This window comes from Meriones unguiculatus, chromosome 18, assembly GCF_030254825.1.
Source record: "Meriones unguiculatus strain TT.TT164.6M chromosome 18, Bangor_MerUng_6.1, whole genome shotgun sequence".
NCBI lineage: Eukaryota > Metazoa > Chordata > Mammalia > Rodentia > Muridae > Meriones > Meriones unguiculatus.
In genome coordinates this window covers 55,655,255-55,676,316 of record NC_083365.1, presented here as the reverse complement: position 1 = coordinate 55,676,316, position 21,062 = coordinate 55,655,255, and the positions used below count along the sequence as shown (strand labels likewise).

At 38.3% G+C, this 21,062-nt stretch overlaps 1 protein-coding gene across 5 annotated transcripts in view; it reads right to left on the bottom strand.

Moving 5' to 3' along the window:
• The window catches only part of Pign (phosphatidylinositol glycan anchor biosynthesis class N), a 101,194-nt gene that overhangs the window by 5,619 nt on the left and 74,513 nt on the right, over positions 1-21,062 (bottom strand). For all 5 annotated transcript variants that reach the window (XR_002477032.2, XR_009587337.1, XR_009587338.1 and 2 more), the window contains 7 exons: positions 18,882-18,984; positions 17,603-17,689; positions 13,944-13,999; positions 13,542-13,617; positions 11,911-11,984; positions 9,911-9,953; positions 7,984-8,036 (listed from right to left, as the gene is read on the bottom strand). Coding sequence is in view for 2 of the 5 variants with exons in the window: in XM_060371489.1 (XP_060227472.1) it covers positions 7,984-8,036; positions 9,911-9,953; positions 11,911-11,984; positions 13,542-13,617; positions 13,944-13,999; positions 17,603-17,689; positions 18,882-18,984 (492 nt within the window). In the remaining 3 variants the exon portion in view is untranslated. The remainder of the gene's footprint in view (positions 1-7,983; positions 8,037-9,910; positions 9,954-11,910; positions 11,985-13,541; positions 13,618-13,943; positions 14,000-17,602; positions 17,690-18,881; positions 18,985-21,062) is intronic.

The window sequence follows — 21,062 nt, the reverse complement described above, 5'->3', positions numbered from 1 at the left end:
TGTTCTTACTGGTCAGCCAGTCCAGGTAATTGATAAGCCCCAATGTTAGGTCTCAAATCCAGCATAAATGGCTGAGGTACATATTTAACATATCAGAGTGAACTTGGGCACCAGGTTCTCTAAGCATTCCTCAGTCTCTACCTGTTACAGGGTATGGCGGGCATACCGTGACCCCTGCCCTAAACTTCTCCAAGTCGGGGATTGAGCTGTTCTTTCCTCAATTGCCCTTCCCTATGCCTATCCTTTACTCTCGTGGTGTCCTGCTTTTCCCTCTCCTCACATGGTCAGGTTTACTGTGGACTCTCCTAGATGTCCCTTCCTCTGGCTATGCTCTCAGTTTTATCTACAATAAAGCTTCTCCTCTACCATACCTAGGACCAGTCATGTCCTCCCTCCCCTCCCCGCTCATTCACCTCATGGTGAAACCACAGGATTGACATAAATGAACTCTCTTTCAAGAGACCTGGCCTCTTCAAACCAATTTGCTGATCTGACTCTCCTAAGGTATGTACTGATCATTTGTGTTTGTTTGTCGTCCCCCCCACCCCGTGGCGTTAGTACTCGCCACATTTGATTCCAAATTCTAAAGCCTGCCTCTTTAGCTGCTTTCTTCCCTTCACCTACTCTAAACCACCCAGCTCCCACCTACTAGGTAAGCATCCTCTCTCTGGCTCCTGAAGCTTTCTATGTCCTTAAGGTCGTCTATAATATAGGCATCTCCCTGTTATGCCCTCTGGGGCCCCAGCACGTGGTAGCTCTCTACTTACTAAATACTTACTCCTTTCCCTCTTTTGGAACCCTCCCTTTCTCTCAAAGCCTCTCCCAGTACACCTTTTTCATTTGTTTTCTCACCTACGTGCTCCACTCTTCTCTCATTCACTACTTGGCCAGTGCTTGCAAAGCTGCCTGTTTTATCTAATTTTACTACAAAAGCCACGCTGGTGTGCTAGAATGTTCCTCTCAGCTTACTGGGCCCCTACCACACAGAAAAGGATGCCTCTCCTTTGTGTTTGGGACATTTCTCTCTGACAAGTGTCTCAGTCTGCTTGGAAATGCCCTGGGTTGAAATTTCTGTCACCAAGATACTTAGCCGGTCTGCTCCCTCATGACCTCTCTTCAGCTTCTTTCTGAAACTCCCTCACCTTCCCCGAGGAGCGGCCTGCTAAGTTCCACACCTTCTCTACATGCTCCTCCGCCTGTACTGCAGCCCTTTCTTTGCCTCCCACTCAGGCATGTTTGCAACTCCCTCCTGGATTTCCCTCTCCTCCCCTTTGAAGCTGCCTGCTCTGTCTCTTCCTCAAGCCTCCCATATTGGGAATCCCTTGGGCAGAGCTCCTAGACTTTTTGACTCTGAAAAGTCAGAGTTCTCTCAGCTCCCTCCTGAAAGTCCCTGCAGCTTTTCTATGCTTTCCTGGGTCTGTGGCCCTTCCCTTCCCTCCACCCCCCGCCTCTTGGAGCTACCTGCTCTATTTTTCCTAGGGCCCTCCTGGACTTCTACACTGTGAGTTTCCTTGCCTGCCTTGAGGAGCTGGCTGCTAAGCAGGTGCCTAGATGACCTTGTCCCTCCTGGTAATCCTGCAGCTTCCATATGCTCTCGGCCTCTACGAGATTGGAACCCCCCTCAGGTGGAGTTCTTGTTTGTTCCTCCCTGTCCCTCACAGCTACACTGTTCTCTGTCACTCAGCTCCCTCTTGGAGCTTATAGGAACCCTCCCTATGTTGGAGTTCATCGTTCATCTCACCAGCCTTTTCTCCCTTTCTCCTCAGGCTAAAAGATTTTAAAGCCTCACTGCCTTACTGAAAATGGCTTGGCCTCAGTACAGCTGCTCTGTGGGCAACAATGGCACAACCATTTTCTGCCACTGCACAAGCAGCAAACGATCTCTTCTAAGATTTTTCAACTTTTCCTTTGTTTTTTTTTTTTTGAGACAGAGTTTCATCTGTGTGGCCCTGGCTCACTCTGTAGACAAGCCTCTGCCTCTCTGTTTGTCAATGTATCTCCTTTTTAGAATAAGGAAACAACAGCAGGTCTCCAAAACAATTTTTAATTGGAATGGGTTTTTGTATGATGATAAAATTTTAAGGTTAGAAAAGTCAGCTCAGGCCAGGCATGGTTGGGCATTCCTGTAATCCCAGTACTTGGGGAGGCAGAGGCAGGTGGATCTCTGTGAGTTTGAGGCCAGCCTGGTCTACAAAGCGAGTACAGGACAGCTGATGGTACACAGAAAACCCTGTCTTGAGAAAAACAAAACAACAACAAAAAGGTCTATTCAGATTAACAAGAGCTGAATTAGATCTAGATTTACATGTAACTGCTAACACCCAAAAATTTAGATAAGTAAATTTAGATATGTTTCACTTATAAGGTATATTTGATAAATAAAATTTATAAATTCCTAAGGTCTACTCACGTTCACAGTAATATTTGTTCAGCTTCTTTGTCTTTGCTCACTTCGTTAAACTTTAGGCATTTGGATAAACTTAGTCATACAAAAAATTGTGATATTCCATAATGGTGCACTACAAAAGGATCAGAAAAGTTCCCAGTCTCCCTATGGACTGTATTTATGATTTAAAGATGCTAAGTATCTTCAGTTAAACCTTCAACTCAAATTTTAAAGTCTTAAAATCCTTATAAAATCCTAGCTACCAAATTAATATATTTTCAAGGTTAAGCCTAAACTGAGGTATACTTAATAGATGGTCTTCCAACTCTTCAGAGATCTGCTGAATACGGCATTTAAAATGTTTAATGAAAAAGCTTCCCAAAATAAACAGAAATGCTCCTAGCAGGAACCCTAAGGTCTCCAAAAGAGATAGATGGGGCACAACAACTGCACCTGAATTAATTACGGTAATATTAACCACCAAGCAAAGCTATCTCTCCTCTCTCACCTGCTGCCGGGCTCTGCCCAAGCTGTGGACACTACTGGGTTGATTGCCCTACTCTGCCTGGTCAAAGCAAGGCCAGTCTCCCAGTTCTTTCTCTACAGGAAAATCTCTCAGAGCTTCTGGGTGTGGCAGCCGAAAATTAAATGCTGTCCTATATGACAGCCGAAGGTCACGACTACTGCCCCAACAAAGCTATCGAGGTTACAGGAACATAGAGCAACCACCTCCGTTGTGGGTAATTCTCCTGTCATTGGAATTGATACAGCTGCCATTTAGATGATACCCTCTGTTACAATTTATCCTTCTCAGATCTCTGATGATATTGACCAACTGTACATTAACAGCAACAAGTATTCAGCCCCTCTCACAAAGCCTTCTCAGCTCTCTTCGTATGTAAAAACTTAGGCCTCAGCCCTCACTTCCTAGAGCTAGTAGATACACAGCTGAGAAAGACCCTTTACCTTGCTACTCTGAAAAGAGATAAGGTAACAAAACAGGTTTCAAAGTAATGTTTAACTATTCCATTAGTCTGTTTTTATGAAAATTCTATGCTAAAACAAAACAAAACAGGATCCAGAATAATATCCACACAACTCCAGATCTTTAATTTTTTTTTTAAATTCTTTTTTTTTTTTTTCCCTTTCTTTCCCTCCAGGGCAGGGTTTCTGTATGTATCCTTGGCTGTCTTGGAACTCACTCTGTAAACTAGGCTAGGCTCAAACTCACAGAGATTTGCCTGACTCTGTCTCCCAAGTGCTGGGATTAAAGGCATGAGCCACCACCACCCACCAGATCTTTAATTCTTAATAAAGATGTTAAAAACACACATTAGAGAAAAGACAGCTATATACTGCTCTAGTTGGTAGTTGGACCTGGGAAGGTGGAGCCTAAAACTGAGTCATACAATACAAGTCTCATACAATAGCCAATTTTATTCGGAGCATCAGACAATACTCTGAGAGTTAAGAAAGGTCACCTGGGTAAAGGTCTTATGAGTTCAAGCTGTATATAATCACAAGTGCAAGTTTCACACAGCAAAACATGTTTTCCATAGAGACATAGAAGCAAATGACAATAGCTAGTTGTAATGACTAATCTAAACTCCTATTTGCTACACCTGGGAGGGGCGTGAAAGCACATTCCAAGAACACTTCTGTGCTTTTACAGTAACTGAGGTCACAAGACTCTTGTCTCTTGGAGTTTCCTCACAAGCACTTAGAATTCCCATCTCACAACTCCATTCTTGGACTGTGTTCCAAATGACAGCCTGTAAACAAATAGAACCAGATATCCTCATGATTCAAAATCGCTTTCTAAACTTAATTCAAGATGGGCCACATACTTTAATGTAAGACCTGGAACTCCGAGACTACCAAAGGAAAATGCAAGGAAAACACTCTGCTTTAAGCATGGAGAACAACTTCCTAAACAGGACTGCAGGGCTCAAGAAATAATATGCAAAAGTCAACAAATGGGTTTGCAGCCAGTTAAAGAGTTTCTGCACAGCAAGGGAAACGAGACTACAGCGAAAGCCTACAGAGTGGGAAAAATCCTCACCAGCTTTTCTGCCAATTGAGTATTAATATCCAGAATACACACACACAAATCAACAATCAGTGCAAAAGAACAAGTAACGCAATCAGCAAGCCGGCAAGTGAACTGCAAAGGTGCTTGTGAAATAAACTGTGGTAACTGCCTGAGAAAAGTGTTCAGCAACTCTGGCCACTAGGGAAATGCAAAATCAAAACAACATTGAGATCCTTACTCTCCTCTTCAGAACAGTTTTCATCAAAAATACAAAACAAAACAAAAACAACAACAACAAAATAATATGTGAGGATATGGTGGAGGAAATGATTCTTGAAAACTGTTGCTAACTTAGCATAATTACTAAGAAAACCAGTACAGAGGTTCCTCAAAACTAAAACCAGCATCAGTATATGATCCAGATATGCCATTCTTTCCCCACTTAAATCCCTAATCGATATATTAAAAACTTCACAGTGAACAGTCACTCTGGAAAAATTACACATACCTTTAGACATATAGCCACCATTTTTTAAACAACAATGGCCATGAAACAAGTCCTGTGCATCTACAAGTATTCTAACACCTAGCTAATATCTGCAGCCCCTTTCTCTCAGTTCTGAGCCACAGTTTTAGTGGAAACTGTTTCTAGACTTGTAATTTTCACATAGGGTCTTCAGTAGTTAGAATGGCCACCATAGCTAGTTCAAAGTCCCAATTTTGGTTGGTTTTGTAAAAAGGCTTAGTTTGCTACAAAGCATAACCTCTGAAAATTCTCTAAGTCCAGACATGGACAGGGGACAGTGAGAAAATCAGAGCCTCCAGTTATCAAAGTGCTACGTCTAAGCTGAAGCATGTAAAGGGCCTGTATCATAAGCCAACTGCAACCTCCACAGGGCAGCATGTCAGATGGCGACAGGAAAGAGAACACTTTTTCTGGGTAAGAGAACACTTTTTCTTTGTGTTGGGATGAAAAGAGTATGATATAATGTGGTGGGAGATACTGCACATAACATGGCATAATACAAGTACAGTCTATTTTTGGCAAAGTGTTATTCTGCAATCCTTTGACTGATATCCTGGACCTTCTCAAATATGAGTGTTTTATCGTTTTGCTTTGCCTGGACTACATGGACTCCTAGCTCCTGAGCTGTCATTATACTGCTTTTGAGTACACACACCCGAATAAGCAACTTTGGGTAGACGGGGTATGAACTGCAACATATAATCCTATTCCGATTTATGGGAAGTGCTCTGCACACCATTTGGACTCTCCAATTGCCTTCAGAAACTTAATGTGACAGAGGGTAATCAGACTGGGTGAACTCAGGAATGTTCACTCCTTCTAACTATAATATTCCTCACATGCATTAATAGGTGAAATGAAGATAAAATCGCCTCAAAAAGAGGAATGAAGGTTTCCCCATACAAATGCTGCACGTCTCCTCCCCTTTCTAATTAAGCTTCAAACAGTGACCCAGGCATAGACTTCTGCTTTCTGACTCCACTGCCAGGGAAGCATTCTTCTTTTCATTTCCAGCAGGAAATGGAGTGCTAAGATGCAGAATGAGAAAAAGGAACAGCAAACAGTAAAGATGTCATTCCTTCATGTTTCTGGGAGAAGCAACTCTAGTTCTCTCTGTAGCTTGTCTAGAAAGTGGTGACCTTCAAATCATGAATTAGTATCTTCATGATACTGTTTATTGAGCATCAATCGAAAAGAATTTATGACCCTGCTAGGAGAGAAGAGGATTTAACTGTTTTTATGTCATGTTCATTTCAGCTTTATATAATTATCTTAATTCTGTTTTTCTTTATCAACTGAGTTTAAGATAAAAGTTCCACGTGAGAAAATATAACTATTTTAAGTGTACAATTAGTTGAGTGTTGACAAATGGCACAGCCATGTAGCCACCATTGTTTTCAAGATACCTAGAACATTTCCATCCCGACAGAAACTCCCACGTGCTCTTCTGTATCAACCCAACACTCCTCAGACTTCCATGACTTCCATTAGCTTTCTGGAAATGTAGTCTGAAATTTTATATAAGTGGTAAAACAATACACGATATGCCCTTAGATATCTGGTTACTTTCATTTATGGCAGTTTCTGAAATCTATTCATAAGGCTGCATCAATCAATCATCTGTTTTCACTGGCAAGTAGTTGTCTACTATTTAGATACAGCAGAACCAATTTATCCATTCATGAGTTCATAACAGGCTGTTATGAACAAAGTTTCTATAAAAACTCCTCTACAAATCATTCTGTGCACTTTTTTCTTCTCTCGGAAAAATACCTAGAAATTGAGTGGTCAAATCACAGATCATAGGACTATGTACATTTAGTGTTCTTTCCCATTCTCTGTGTGTGTTTGTGTATGTGTATATGCATCTGAGATTGTATGTATATGAGTATGCATGTGTGATGTGTCTGTGTATGTAGTATGCCTGTGCACATGTTCAAGTACACACGGGTATGTGTGCGAGTATGTGCAGAGGCCAGAGGTTGTTGTTGGATCTCACCATTGCCACTGTTTTTTTTTTTTTTTTGAACCTGGAACTCATGGATTCTATAATACTGGCTACCCAGTAAGCCCCATCCAGTTCTGTGTCCCTATCACTGGCATTATAGCAATATGTCAATATGCCAGACTTCTTTTTCCTTTTTCCGTATTTGTATGTAATGAAATATGATCACATATATCCCAATTTCCCCCTTCTAATCTTTCCTTCATGCCTCTCTCCTAAATTCGTGTCCACTTTCTTTTTATAACCCACCAAGTTCAATGAGTGCTGCTCATGTGTGCATTAGAAACCTGTTATTATGAGCGGCTTTTATGTAGATTCACATCAGACCCCAGGTCTAAGAGCATCCAGTGTATCTGGAAAGGCAAAAAGGTACAGGCTGGGAGTTTTAAGAGGAATGTCTAATATACACTCTTACATAAACCCACACAAATTCCTAGAAGCTCAAAGTGTGACTAAATATTAACTAAATGAAATAAAATCAATTTATAAAAACATATTCTGTCTCAGAATCCATTTGGGGGGGAAAGGTGGGAGGATCAATGCTGCTTTCTTCTCAGAAAGAAGATCTTGAACAGATCACTGCAAGTGATAATCAGACACTGAAAAGAGAGAAACTGACTTGCTCAGATTTAAATAACAGCATGTTCCCTTAAAGCTTCTACAAGGCAGATAATGACAGCATGAAATTTACACCAATACATAAAATTCACAGAGCAGTATGAATAGCCTTACTTTTCCAAGGAGCCATAGGGAGATCATAAGAATACACGAGGACACTGGACAGTTACGTTGAGACTAGTTTCATGAGTCCCTCTTATACAGTCCTGTTGTCCCAGTTCTCTCCACACTAAACATCCATCTGCCTTGCCCACAGAATCCCATGAAAATACCTGTCTATGTGGTTCATACCAAAAATTAAAAAGTGTCTCAACTCAAAGCTATAAAATCTATGATACTTCCTGAACATGCCTCAAAGTCATAATGGCACCTGTATCAAACCACTTTTAGAAAGCCTATGTGACTATGTACAATACCTGGTTCCAATATCAAGCCAGCTGCCAGAATCCTTGACCAAGAAGAAAAAATGCTGTAAAAGATAATATAATATGACTTCATTAAAAACAAAGACTGTTTAGCTTCAATGTACAAGCAAAGTTGTTTAAGGGGTGAATATTTTATACTTCTGATCCCTAAGAATCATTTTCTGCCCAGAATCCACAGGGATATGCCCTTAGCTGCAACTTCTGTTTGTATTAAATAAGCAATTGTCCAAATGCCAAAAATGGAATTAAGATTCAATCAAATGATTCAAACAAAGTGATGTTTGTGAATAATAAGAAATAAAACCAAACAACTCTAATAAAAATATTAAAAATGTCAATGATCCTGCTGAAGACATATAACCTGATCATTCAAAAATCTGCTGATGCTTTCTGCTATGGATTAATCACAGTCATTGCTAGGATCTAGAGATGATTTTCTCACAAGATACATAATCTACTGATTCATTTAAATTGTTAGGTGTGTAAATGCATGTGTGTGCACACATGTACTGATACAGAAATAGGGGAAGGTGAACTCTAAGTAAAAAGCAGGAATCAGATAAAGATGAAATTGGAGGGACAGATGTGGAAGTTGTTTCTGGGCAAAGGGGCTAGACTGTTAAACACCAGGATTACAGAGTTTAGTAGATTCAAAGTGATGCAGGTTTAAAGAAAACAGGAAAGAAGGGATATGAAATCATGCCAGTCAATGAAGCTGGATCAAAAGCAATTTATCAACTTAAACTGAGTGATTCTTCACACAAAATCAACAAGACATCCAATTCTCATCTCTTCTTGCCTATTTGTCATTTTGTGAATGCTGATTTTGTTCTAACATCATGTGTGATCAATTTGAAAACTATACTAGATACTTAGTTGAACAAAATACAAAATGCTCTCATCTAAATCAAGTGGCCAGCAATTAGTTTGGCAAATTGTTTTATTAATCATACCTTCAAAGAGGCATGGCCCTCGGCTACTGGGAGGTGATTTCTAGGCCCTTAGAATGGCTGATGAAGCATTCTGCCTGAAGCACTGGTTACCAGTTTAAAAATGTCATTTCTGATGCGATCTTTGGGCAGTATGGTGTGATTTCTACTCTTGAAAGAGGAGATTAATGATCAGTCAACTGTGCCTTACAGACCAAGACCTATTAAGAAGGAAAGGAAAGCCTAGGCTGGCAATGTTCCATGTGTATTGTCACACTTTGTGCTGAGGAATAGCTGTCTCATGCCTCTGGAGAAAACAAGAGAACTCTGCATTCTACCACACACAGAAACTCCTGTGGCTGACTTATCTATATGATCTCACTGTCATACGCCAGAACTGAGAATATAACAGGTTCAGCAAGTTCTATGATGGTTTCTAGAGAATCATCAAACCGGAGAGTAGATATAGTACCCAAAACAGATTCATTCTTTTTTGTTTGCAAGATCACCTCTAAGTTCCATACTTATAATTCACTGATTATAGCTATTAGCTAATAACATTTCCCAATATGATAAAGCTGTATTTCCCTTTTCCTTCCTTTACTCACTCTTTTTCTCTCTTTCTTAATCTGAGAGGACTAAAAATCAGTATTTCAAATAAGAGTGACATATTACCTAAATCTGAAATTGGATTCTTTCGTTACTCTATGAAAGGTTCATTTCAGGCACAAATGAAGAGAACAACTGGAAAGACTAAGTATAAAATGACAGCCTGAATAATTCAAGTAATGAGAAAAAAAACCTGACAACTTAAGAATTTCTGCATAAGTAATACAAAAAGGAATGTACCTATGTAAACAGCCATCACAGAGAACTAAATATATAAAGATTTCATGTAAAGATATATATTCCTATTTCTCACAATCAAATGGACACAAAACTTAAGTTTCCTGATCTTACTTATTACAACTAATTCAATAGTGTCTTACCAAAGCCATGATGTCAGATATGACCAGAACAATGAGAAAAAGGCTGAAAAAAATAAAAGAAAAGTTTTACTTACAACATAACAGCTACACCTTTAGATACATTAGAACCAAATTGTGAACAATCTCCTCATATCCTCAGGTAACTCAGGGAGAGAAAAGCAAAACCATAGAGGTGGAAGGATGGAAAGCAGGACTGCTGATGGTACTTAGCAGACTACCCACACAGAAAGTATGTTCACTGCTCATAGCCCTAAGCATTCTTAACCCATCATCTGTCAGGTAACTTTCACATCTTGTGTCCTTTTATGGCCTGTATCCAAAGTAAACAAGGTTTTATGATGAACCCAGTTACGGAGACTGAGGAACAAGACAAATAAATGACAATTAGAAAAAGTTCGTTTTAAGTCATGTGAAATAAAATAATGGCTTTTCTACCTCACTTTGTCTAATACATATTTTAAGGAGTGAGTAAGGAGAAATGGAGGTAGAGTCATCTCACTGGTGTGCTACATTCAACTTACATCTTGGCAGTGTGGGTATAATAAAAAACTAGAATGTAAACAAAATTCTCTTTGTCCCCCAGACTTCTAAAACTTCTAAGATGTTTAGAAACAAAATAAACTGACTGTGAATATAGGCACAGGAGGAAAAGACATGAACAAGTACGAAGCAGATAAGCAGTGAGGGAAGTTATAGCCTGGCTTCTATGGGTTAGGTAAAGAGAAGAGATTCAAAGGTACCTGTCAACATAATAGAATCACTGAGTTCAATGGATGGCATATTAAACACGGGAGCTGCTGATATACAGGGGAAATGTCAATGACTTTTATGGCTTAAAGGTCAAAAGAGAAGGTGTTTTGTTTTGTTTTTAAAGTCTTGGACTTTACCAATTGTGCTTGTGGTCTTTGTGTTATAGTGTTTCATTGCATTAGTTTCAACACAGGAATTACCACACATGGGCCCACAAGTACATGTATACAGACACACAGTGGCAAGTTTCCTGTTTGCATCCCACTGCCCCCAGTTCTTCTTATACAAGGCTTAATTAAAACTCCTTCTGAAAAATTTGTCTACTAATAGAGATGCAGAAAAGCACATTATGTTACTAGTTTTTATTGCATCTGAGCAACTGTCAACTGTATGATACTGATGAGTACATGTTTTCACTATTAAATTCATGTAAATATACTAAAGACTATTTTAAACTACAAATAAGATTTTAACTATTTCTAAGCTGTAAAAGGATATCTTTAAAAAAATTATGGCAAATACATACTAGCATGCTAAACCAAGTTCTAGCTTAAGCTCATCAAGAAAACATGTAAATTTATGTTAATACTATTCATCTTTTAGCACTGACTGTACCAGCTTGATTCACTTATAAAACTGCTATTTATAAGTGTTCTTCACAGAATCTCTGTGCTGATGAGGTAATTTTATGAGTTACAAAAAAGCAAATACTTGGTTGACAACTGCTCTTTCAGAATGTTGAATGCTGAAGATTGACTACTTCAGAAGTATCTTAAAAATCACAATCTTTCTCACCTATTGGTCAATTTGCATTTTTGATACACTTTACTGATACACAGAAAAGTTAATGTCAACCCATATACAATGAAATGTCAACAAATTTAATACATTTTAAGAAATAAGCCAAAAGCCATTGCAACAATAGTCCTTCATTTTTTGTAGGTGCCATTACGCCTATGGGAGATGAAAAATTAACTACAGTATTTAAAATTATGATTTTTTTAGAGAATCTTCACTAACTTAAACTATATCCTAATGTTTTACTGCAGAGAAAGCATATTTGTCTGCTAAAAGGCCTAATTAACCGATTTCCTCTAATGACAAGTGAAATCTAAAAGTAGAAATTTTCTTGATTTATAATAAATGATTTATGTTACAAGGTTTTACTAGCAATCACATGAAACATCTTCAAATGTTTTCTCATTCATGAAAAACGGAAAAACCCAGGGCTTCTTAAACATTTATCTTACCCTTTTGATGACAGCTGTGTAGTTATCTGAACTGCTTCAAATGCACACATCACAAGAACAAAAGGAATTAAAATCTGTTTCAAAGAACAACAAGTGATGTCACTGGTAACAAGCACTTGAAACATGTTGAAGCAAATACTATTTCTGCTTATAAAACAACTGCCAATCTCTCAAATAATTCATATGTATCAATCAATAGGAAACAGAGATGAAACATACAACTGTCACACAGGACAATGAGACCTGTTTTAAAAACCGACATTAACACCACAGAATAACAGCAAACATTAACAAATTTTGACACATACTACTGATTCATGACAATGTTCATGTTTCCAAGCATATGAAAATGCCTAAAGCGAATCAGTTACAAAGCCCCATGATGTGATACATAGCTCTCTGAGCTTAGCTTGTTTTTAGATACTATAACACTATGACTCAGCTACTTTATTTTTTTTTAGTTTAAAATGTTATTTTATTTATGATTATAAACTCATACTCAATGTATTAATTTGAAAACATATACAAAGACTAGAGAATGGGTCATGAGAAATTGCCCAATGTCCTCTTATCATTTCTTAAATTACCTATTAGTGTAGTAAAAAAGTCCGTAAAACTGGTGCAGTAAGAAAACTACTACTAGGAGGATATATGCCTTTAACAGTTATTACTTATGTATCTGAAGATTTAAATAAATATACATTAACTACATAAAACGTGCCAAGCACTATAGAAAAAAAAATTGGTAGAGAGAACAGTAAGTATAACAACTGCAATGGTTTGAATGAGAAATGTTCCCCACGGACTCATGTTTAAACACTGGTCCCCGCTGCTGGTGCTGTTTGGGAGGTTATGACCGTTAGATGGTGAAGTCCTATTGGAAGAAGAACATCACTGGGGTGAGCTTTGAGAGTGTACAGTCTTGCTCTACCTCCTGTTCTGTCTCTGTTTCCTGTATGCAGATAAAGTATGATCTCTCTGCTTCCTGACCGCCAGGCTGGAACTATGCTTCTGCTTCTGTGCCATTCTTGCCATGACGAACTGTGTCTCCTTTCTTCCCTAACTTGCTTTTTTATCAGGGTATCACAGCAACAGAAAAGCAATACTGTAATATTAAAGAAGGTGAGGGGCTGTATTCCACCATAATCTTTATATCTAGAAAACTACTTTCATACTGTCACCACTCAGCTAGTGCCTGACACATAAATAAACAGAACACTCAATGACACATTTATTGAAAAGATTGATGAGTTCTAGATACATGGAAAAGATGAGACCACAGTGGCCACCTTGTGGTTGGAGACCCATGGGGTCAGGGAGCTTCATCATCTTTAGCAACACTGCAGTTTTAAGCATAGTGCCCCAGCAGTCTTTAATTTTTTCTGATAGGATTTTCTTGGGCTAACAGAATCCTTATTCTTTTGTAGTCAAATAGTCTTAAGAATAAAGCAAAGCTTAATGATATCTGGAAGCAAGGGTTAGAGGATTGCCTCCATCAGTGCCAAGTTTGAAAGGATATCTCTGTTACAATGACAAAGACTTTACAATCATAATGCTACACATTACACAACCTTAATATCACAATCTTTATATCATTCATTTAATGCAAGTAATAAAATCAGAAAACTAACCTTCCACATCATGAGAGCTCCCATCATGAAAGGACTAAACACAGTCATAAAGCAATACACAGAAGCAAGGTCAAAGCTAGACAATGATGAAGGAAAGAGTAAAGATTTTAGAATTCATGCTGTGACTCAAAGAATACTCTTTTAAGAAGATGCTCAGCAATTCTCTGAAATCAATCAATTTCTCTGAAATCAACTAAAATTGAATCATACTAGAATGAATAAAATAGATCAGAATGTTAATGTCCTTTCTTATCATAGTATACTCCATTTTACTATATGATTGAATATAAAACAAGGTAAAGGGGCTGTTCTGCAGTTAAGAGCAGTTGCTGCTCTTCTATGGGACACAGACACAGACACACACACACACACACACAAACTAAATGAATATAAAAAATTTACCTGTTAATAGAAGCTATATTTCCAGTTCCAAAAAATGCAGTTATTAAAAAGAAAACCTACACACAGTTAAGGAAACACCAAAACAAGTCAGAATTCATACAATTTCTTTCCTTCCAAATCATTTCTTCTTATTTAATTGTCAAGACAATCTTGTAAGTAGTGACTAATCTTGGTTTACAAAAGAAAGACTTCCAACTCTAAACCCTAATCAGGCATGTTTTCTCCAGGAGCTTAGGTCAAAGTACCCACAAAGGGTTTCTATATTTAGAATAGAGGGAAGGACATGAGTTCAAGCCTGTTTTTTTCCCACTTTAGCCAAAGCTTCTGTACTTGGAGTTTGCTACAATCTCTTTTTCATTTAGGAAAATAAAAGCCAGTTCTACCACAAAAGCAATTTGGTTTTTTTGTCTGTCTAATCATCGTGAATTGTTTGAAAGGAATGGTTGAGTGCACTCCTGATGAGCACATTACAAAGATCTGAAAACTAAAGCAAAGCCCTGAAAACTATTAGGTGTGTGGCTCCTGGAGCCTCTTGAGAAGCCTACCCTCCTCTTCTCGAGCATCAACAAGATGAAATGTGTCTGCAGGTTTTGCTTATGACCTTTTCAAAATGATGCAGGACTAGAACATCATACATTTTCAGCTGCCAGACAGCTTTATGTATATATAACTGCCATGCGTCCTCTACATGTGAAACCCATAATAGTTTTTCAAAAGCCTCAAAAAGAAAGAAAATTACTTTAGAATAACTTAACTCAATAGAATGCCAAACGTTTTTTAACACTTATGGAAGTGTTTTTTAAATATTATTGTTATTGGTGCATATGTGTGTGTGTGTGTGTGTGTGTGTGTGTGTGATATGTGTACCTGAGTACTGGTATAGGAATACTCACGGTGTATGTATGTGTGTGTATATGTGTACATGAGTACTGGTATAGGAATACTCACGGTGTATGTGTGTGATATGTGTACATGAGTGTTGGTATAGGAATACTCACAGTGTATGTATGTGTGTGTATATGTGTACATGAGTACTGGTATAGGAATACTCACGGTGTATGTATGTGTGTGATATGTGTACATGAGTGTTGGTATAGGAATACTCACAGTGTATGTATGTGTGTGTATATGTGTACATGAGTACTGGTATAGGAATACTCATGGTGTATGTGTAGAAGGTAAAAGACAGCTTTGGGGAGTTGACTCTCTCCTTCCACAGCGGGTTCTGAGAACTAAACTCAGGTTATCAGGCTTACACAGTGTATTCGTTACTTTCTATTGCTGTGATAAAACACTGACCAACTACTGGGGGGGGGGAGATTTATTGGGTTTACAAACTGGTATCAGGGTACATCATTGTAGGAGGGTGAAGCAGGAACCTGGAGGAAGGAACTAAGCAGAGACATTGAGAGATGCTGCTTACTGACTTGCTAACTGCAGCTTGCTCAGCCTGCTTTCCTTATACAAACAGAACCACAAGCCCAGGGCAGTGCCACCCACAGCGGACTGTGCCCTCCCATATCAATCACTAATCAAGAAAATGTCGGACAGGCTCGCCCACAGGCCATCTGATAGACGGCAATTCCTCAACTGAGGCTCCTTCTTCCCGGGTGACTCTAGTTTGTGACAAGTTGACAAAAACTAACCAGCGCACACATTGCAAGTGGTTTTACCTGCTGAACAGAGCCCCTGCAGGGAAATCAGGGCAACTTCTAGTGAGAGGCAGCATCTGAGTGGGTGAGCTGGGCCAGAAAGGTGCCCATGCAGACATTCGCTGGGCTCAGCACCTAACCAACTGACATTTACTGTCCAGCATTTGTATGAAACAGAGGTAGGCACTAAGAACATAACGTGAATGAAATTGTCTTAAAGTGATTTAAATATGCTAGTAAGGTGGGTATATGTAATGGGAAAATACATTGTACTGTCATGAAACAATAGATAAGTGTTGTAAGCTAATGGCTCATTAAAAGATAGTAAAAAATGAAGTAAAACAGACTTTAGTAACATGTTAATAAAAGGTTTGAACTTTAACTTTTGTAGAAATAATGTTGGAAGAAAATAGTTCAGGTAAGTGACATAATAAAAATCCATGTGATCTGTGATATACAAGCAAGAAAGACAAGAAAGACAAAGGCAAGAGGTTGCCTAGTGAGCTGGTTCAGTACTCCATGTCAGAGTCAGGAGGTTAACTAGGGAGCTGGTTTAGTAGTCCATGTCAGAGGTAGGAGGCTAACTAGGGAACTGGTTTAGAAGTCCATGTCAGAGGCAGGAGGCTTGCTTAGGAGATTGGTTCAGTAGTCCATGAGAAAGACAGGAAGCTACCTAGGGGACTGGTTCAGTAGTCTATGTCAAAGGCAGGAGGCTGTCTAGGAAGCTACTTTGGGTAAGAGCAGAAGTTGATACTTAACTGACACAGGTATCTAGTGATTCCCAGGTAAATGATGGACAGGGAGCTCTTGAGTTCAGAACTGGAGAAGTGGATGTCAAGGGTGTCTGCCAGTGCTAGAGGAAAGGCTGTAGCTCATCAGACATAGCACCAGGCTAAGGAGGGAGACTGGGAAAACTATAGCTCAAGATCAGGCAAAGGAAGAAAAAGAACAGAGTGATTCAAAAAATGAAGAAAAGGAAACAAACTGTTGTCGAAGACAGTAGAATAGTGGTTGGAAGGACGAGAAGTGGGGCAAAGAAGGAGATTTGGTCAAAAGACAGAACTTTCACTTATGTATAAGAAAGGTCTGAACAGCTAAGGAACAGTATGGTTAATGAACTGTACTGTGTTAAATAAAGCCTGTTAAGACAGTAGATCTTAATTATTTTCACAAGAGAGGGAGGGCAGGAAGCAAAGAGGAAGGACAGGAATAAAAATGTGAAGGAAAGTAGGGAGGGGAGAAATACAGATGGCAGCTGAGTACGTGAGGATGTGACGATTACTTTATGTGATCATTTTGCAGTGTATGTTAGAGCATCAATCTATACACCTCCAGTACTTCTAATTTTTACTAATTTTACCGCAGTAGAGATTAAATTTTAAGCAAAATATTAAAAATAAGGAATAACTGCCTATGAATTTCTTGCAGCTGGCCACTAGGTCTTTCTGAACTTAGTCTTCAGCATGCATCTTCCAAACTTGTAATGCTCAGTAATTCCACTCTAGCCTCTGAGACACAAAACTGTGAGACAGGTGTGGCTTAGCAAGCCTCAGGCACAGTGCACAAAATACAAACTCCTAATGGTTTCTTCCAGGACAGAAGAAATTAAATGGGCATTGAGAATTGAAAGAATAATTCAGTTTTAGCTTTCACATTTTACTTTTTAAGGAATATGCATGCATATGTGAAAAAACTCTTAACTGTTAAGACACTGGATGGTAGGAACATATGCATGTTTTCATCATTTCCCTATTGATAAAAAAGTATTTGTTTGTACTATTAGGGATTGAATCCAGGGCTTGGTGCATGCTAAACAAGCACTCTATCCCTGAGCTAAATGCCTAGCATCTGCTAAATTTTGATGAGAAGTATATATGTGGGCTGAGAAGAGAGTTAAATAGCCTCTAATATAATACCATTATTAAGTAACAATCAGAAACACCTGCTATATCATCATACTCTATTAAAATAGGGTTGGAAGATCATAAAAGTCCCAGCAAAGGATACAAGGAAAAAGGCCCTACGGATATCATCCAGGTTCAGCTGTCGTAACTGAGCAATATCAGTGTTATACGTGAACTGGATACTGGTAAGCTAAAGGTAACAAGAAATGCATTAATATACAATGGCAATTGGCTTACATATAAACTTACAGATAAATTAGCAATGGCTAAGTTAACATGGCTAAGAACTTACACTGTGCCTACAAAATACAAAAAAACAAAACAAAACCTCACAACAGTGAAATAGCTTGGTATATCTTAACACAGTTGACTGAAAGGTAAAATATTTTAGTACCATGCTAAATGGAGTTATGATGTTATCATGTGTCATTAAAGTAAGAGCTAGTCTTTTGCCTACCCTGTATAAATATTTCACATTTGAACTGTTATTCAGAGACCTCAGTTAATCAGTGTTCTGTTTTTCTTGAATCAGTTACATCATAGTAAACGGATGACACAAAGTAAGTATTTATCCCTTTCTTTGTTCATTGGTATAGCTGCTTCTGTACTGAAAAATTATTCCAAATGAGCAGTGCCTCTTGGAAGTCAGCTGGAGCTAGGTAAGGTTGTGCACAAAGGCACTCTTCTTTGACCTGACCTCAGTAAAATAGTATTCTGTCACCAATTTCTGGGAACTACCTTCCAAAACAGATGAGAGACATCACATAACTTTCTAACTCATCCAGGTGGTGTCACCCTTAAAAACTGGTTGGCTTTTACCCATTTCTAAGCATAGCAGAGTGTGTAAAGTGTTGAAGATATGGTTAGGGGCCACAATCACTAAAATGACAGAGTAAGCATTTTGGATTTGGATGGCCAGAGAAACAATAGTACTTAAATATCACCTCATGATGAAATAAACTATCAGAAGAAAAACAGGTGTGGGGACAAGCATGTAGCGCACACACCACAGCATACATGTGGAGGCCTTGGCTCTCTCCTACCACTTGATCTCGGCTCCTCAGGTTGTTAGCAAGTGCCAAGCACTTTCATCCCTGAGATGTGTTCCTCACCCTATACTGATACTTTTTATCTGATTTCCAATACTTTTCTAGGAAAAGCCCAACACCTACACATCTTGCAAAACTGTACAATATCAAATTTTCCCTTATATTTTAATTGTGTGCTTTAATTATTAATGTCAAGTAAAATCTACTATGTTTTTTTTTAATGCTAGGATTCTAAGCAAAAAGAATTTACGATAAAATAACGCCATAACATCCTTGTAACATGGAGACTATTTTATTATTCCCAAATCAAAGCAGCAATGGTTAGACAGCTACCTTCTGTTTACAGGAAACAGCAGGCTGTCGCAGGGTCTCTTGTTCCATGTGTATCCAGACAAACATCAGACAAGACAACACTAATGGAAAGAGGGCTTCATACCTAAGAGGAGTGAGCACAGAGATGAAAACATTAACAAGGAAAGATGAAAGTCAAAACTAGAAATCATTCTTAAAATAATTTTAATGGGAGACCGGGGAGATGGTTCAGCAATTTAATTGTCGGATGCCATCAACCTAGTTCCACTGCTCAAGTCTATTCAGTTCCTAAGTCTTAAAATCAGCTTTCTAGTTTTTACTGTAACACTACAAAATACAATTCCTATTTTATAGCCATGAACAGCTCTACTGCAAGCCTGCATTACAGTAATAATTCTCTCGGTTTGACTGCTTAGTGCTCAGAATGCTGAAAATGTGAAAGAAAAAAAAAACTTGATTAATCAGATAAAGAAGGTGCAAACTCTAAGAAAAGGCAGATGATGACTTTGAAAGAATTTCTGTGTGTGAGTATTTTGCCAATATGGACATGTGTGCACTGTTACATGTTTGCTATCAAAGAGGCCAGAGGGCACTGAAATCCCCTGGAAGTGCAGTTACAGAAGATGGTGGTTAGTACCATATGGGTTCTGGGGACTGAACCTGGGTCCTCCGGAAAAAAGCAACCAGTGCTCTTAACTGCTTTACCATCTATGCAGCCTCATGGTACTGTGACTTTAACAAACAGTTTTAGTTTATATGAAAGTCGTTCTAATTACACACAACCATAAATTTCTCAGTACTTCAAACAGCGCTATGGCCCTTTCCTAACATGCAGACAAGATCAGGTAAAAACAGTCCTTCTAAGAAACTTTACCTCTTATGACAATATTTCATATACAGCCTTCAAATCTAAATTAATACAGAAATATCAACAAAATGTCATCGTGGACTTGAACAGAATGTAATGAAACACTGAACTTTAAAGTGCAATCTGTTGGTTTGGCCTTGTGCAGACTGGAATGAGCTGAAAAGGCATTTACATCTGTATTATAGCTTGTTAAGCAAAGGGATAATGTAAACAAAAATTTCAAAGGGAAATATTTAACAACTTAACAAACAAATGATTTTTAAGAATTATAATAGCTTTCATTTGCATAAAATTAACTCAGGGCTGATTACTAATGAATCTTTTTTATTCACTAAATCAAGGATGCATTGTTAGAATTTAAGATTACTCTTATCTTATTTCTGTAATATAATAAAGCTGCACTTATTTTATATTTAAATATTCACCAAATTATACAAAGAAACTTCTATTTTGTCCAAAACAGAACTACATGGTTTGTAACACTGATAAGAAACCAAGAAACTATACTAACCTGAGTGACTAGAGCACATTATTTCAAGACCCTTTTCTTTTCTTTTTCTTTCTTTCTTTCTTTCTTTCTTTCTTTCTTTCTTTCTTTTTTTTTTTTCTTTTCTTTTGTTGAGACAGGTTTTCTCTGTGTAACACTGGCTGTCCTGGACTCACTTTGTAGACCCCACTGCCCTCAAACTCAGGTACACCTGCCTCTGCCTCCCTAAGTGCTGGGATTACAGATGCACTTCAAGACTGTTTTCAAAGTTAAATACATATTCTGACATTTATTGTTTTTAAAAACAAAATCCCAATGTTCAATTTTACCAATAAAGACTCAGGAGCCAGATGCTGGGATGAAAACCTACTAGCTCAGAGAGGCAGAGATTCAGCTGACCTTCCTACTCAGCATATGACAATCCAGCGTGAAAAAGCCCTTTCTCCTTCTCCACAGTCTTAAATATCCTCAGTGTCACTCTTTTCTGTTTACTCCCTTTCAACTGGTTGCTTGCTCCACCTTTTGATCTATGGTTGACTTTATCTAGCTCTTTGATTAAAGCTGTTTTCTAGGGCTGAGCCACACCACAACAAGAAACAGGTTTGTCTCTTAACGCTTTCATTATTAGTAAGGTGATACTCAAGAGCAATATTCTGATTCTAGGCATGAACTTTCCTAATTTTGATTTTCTTAAAACAAAATGGATGTCATTATGATAATCTGTTTGAGGGTCTCTCAAGACCATTAAACTGATGATTGAAAACATGATCATAATACTTGTCTACAAGTAAATTACAGGATAAACTCACTCTATATTAAGGATTAATTTTTTAAACTTAAAATAAAA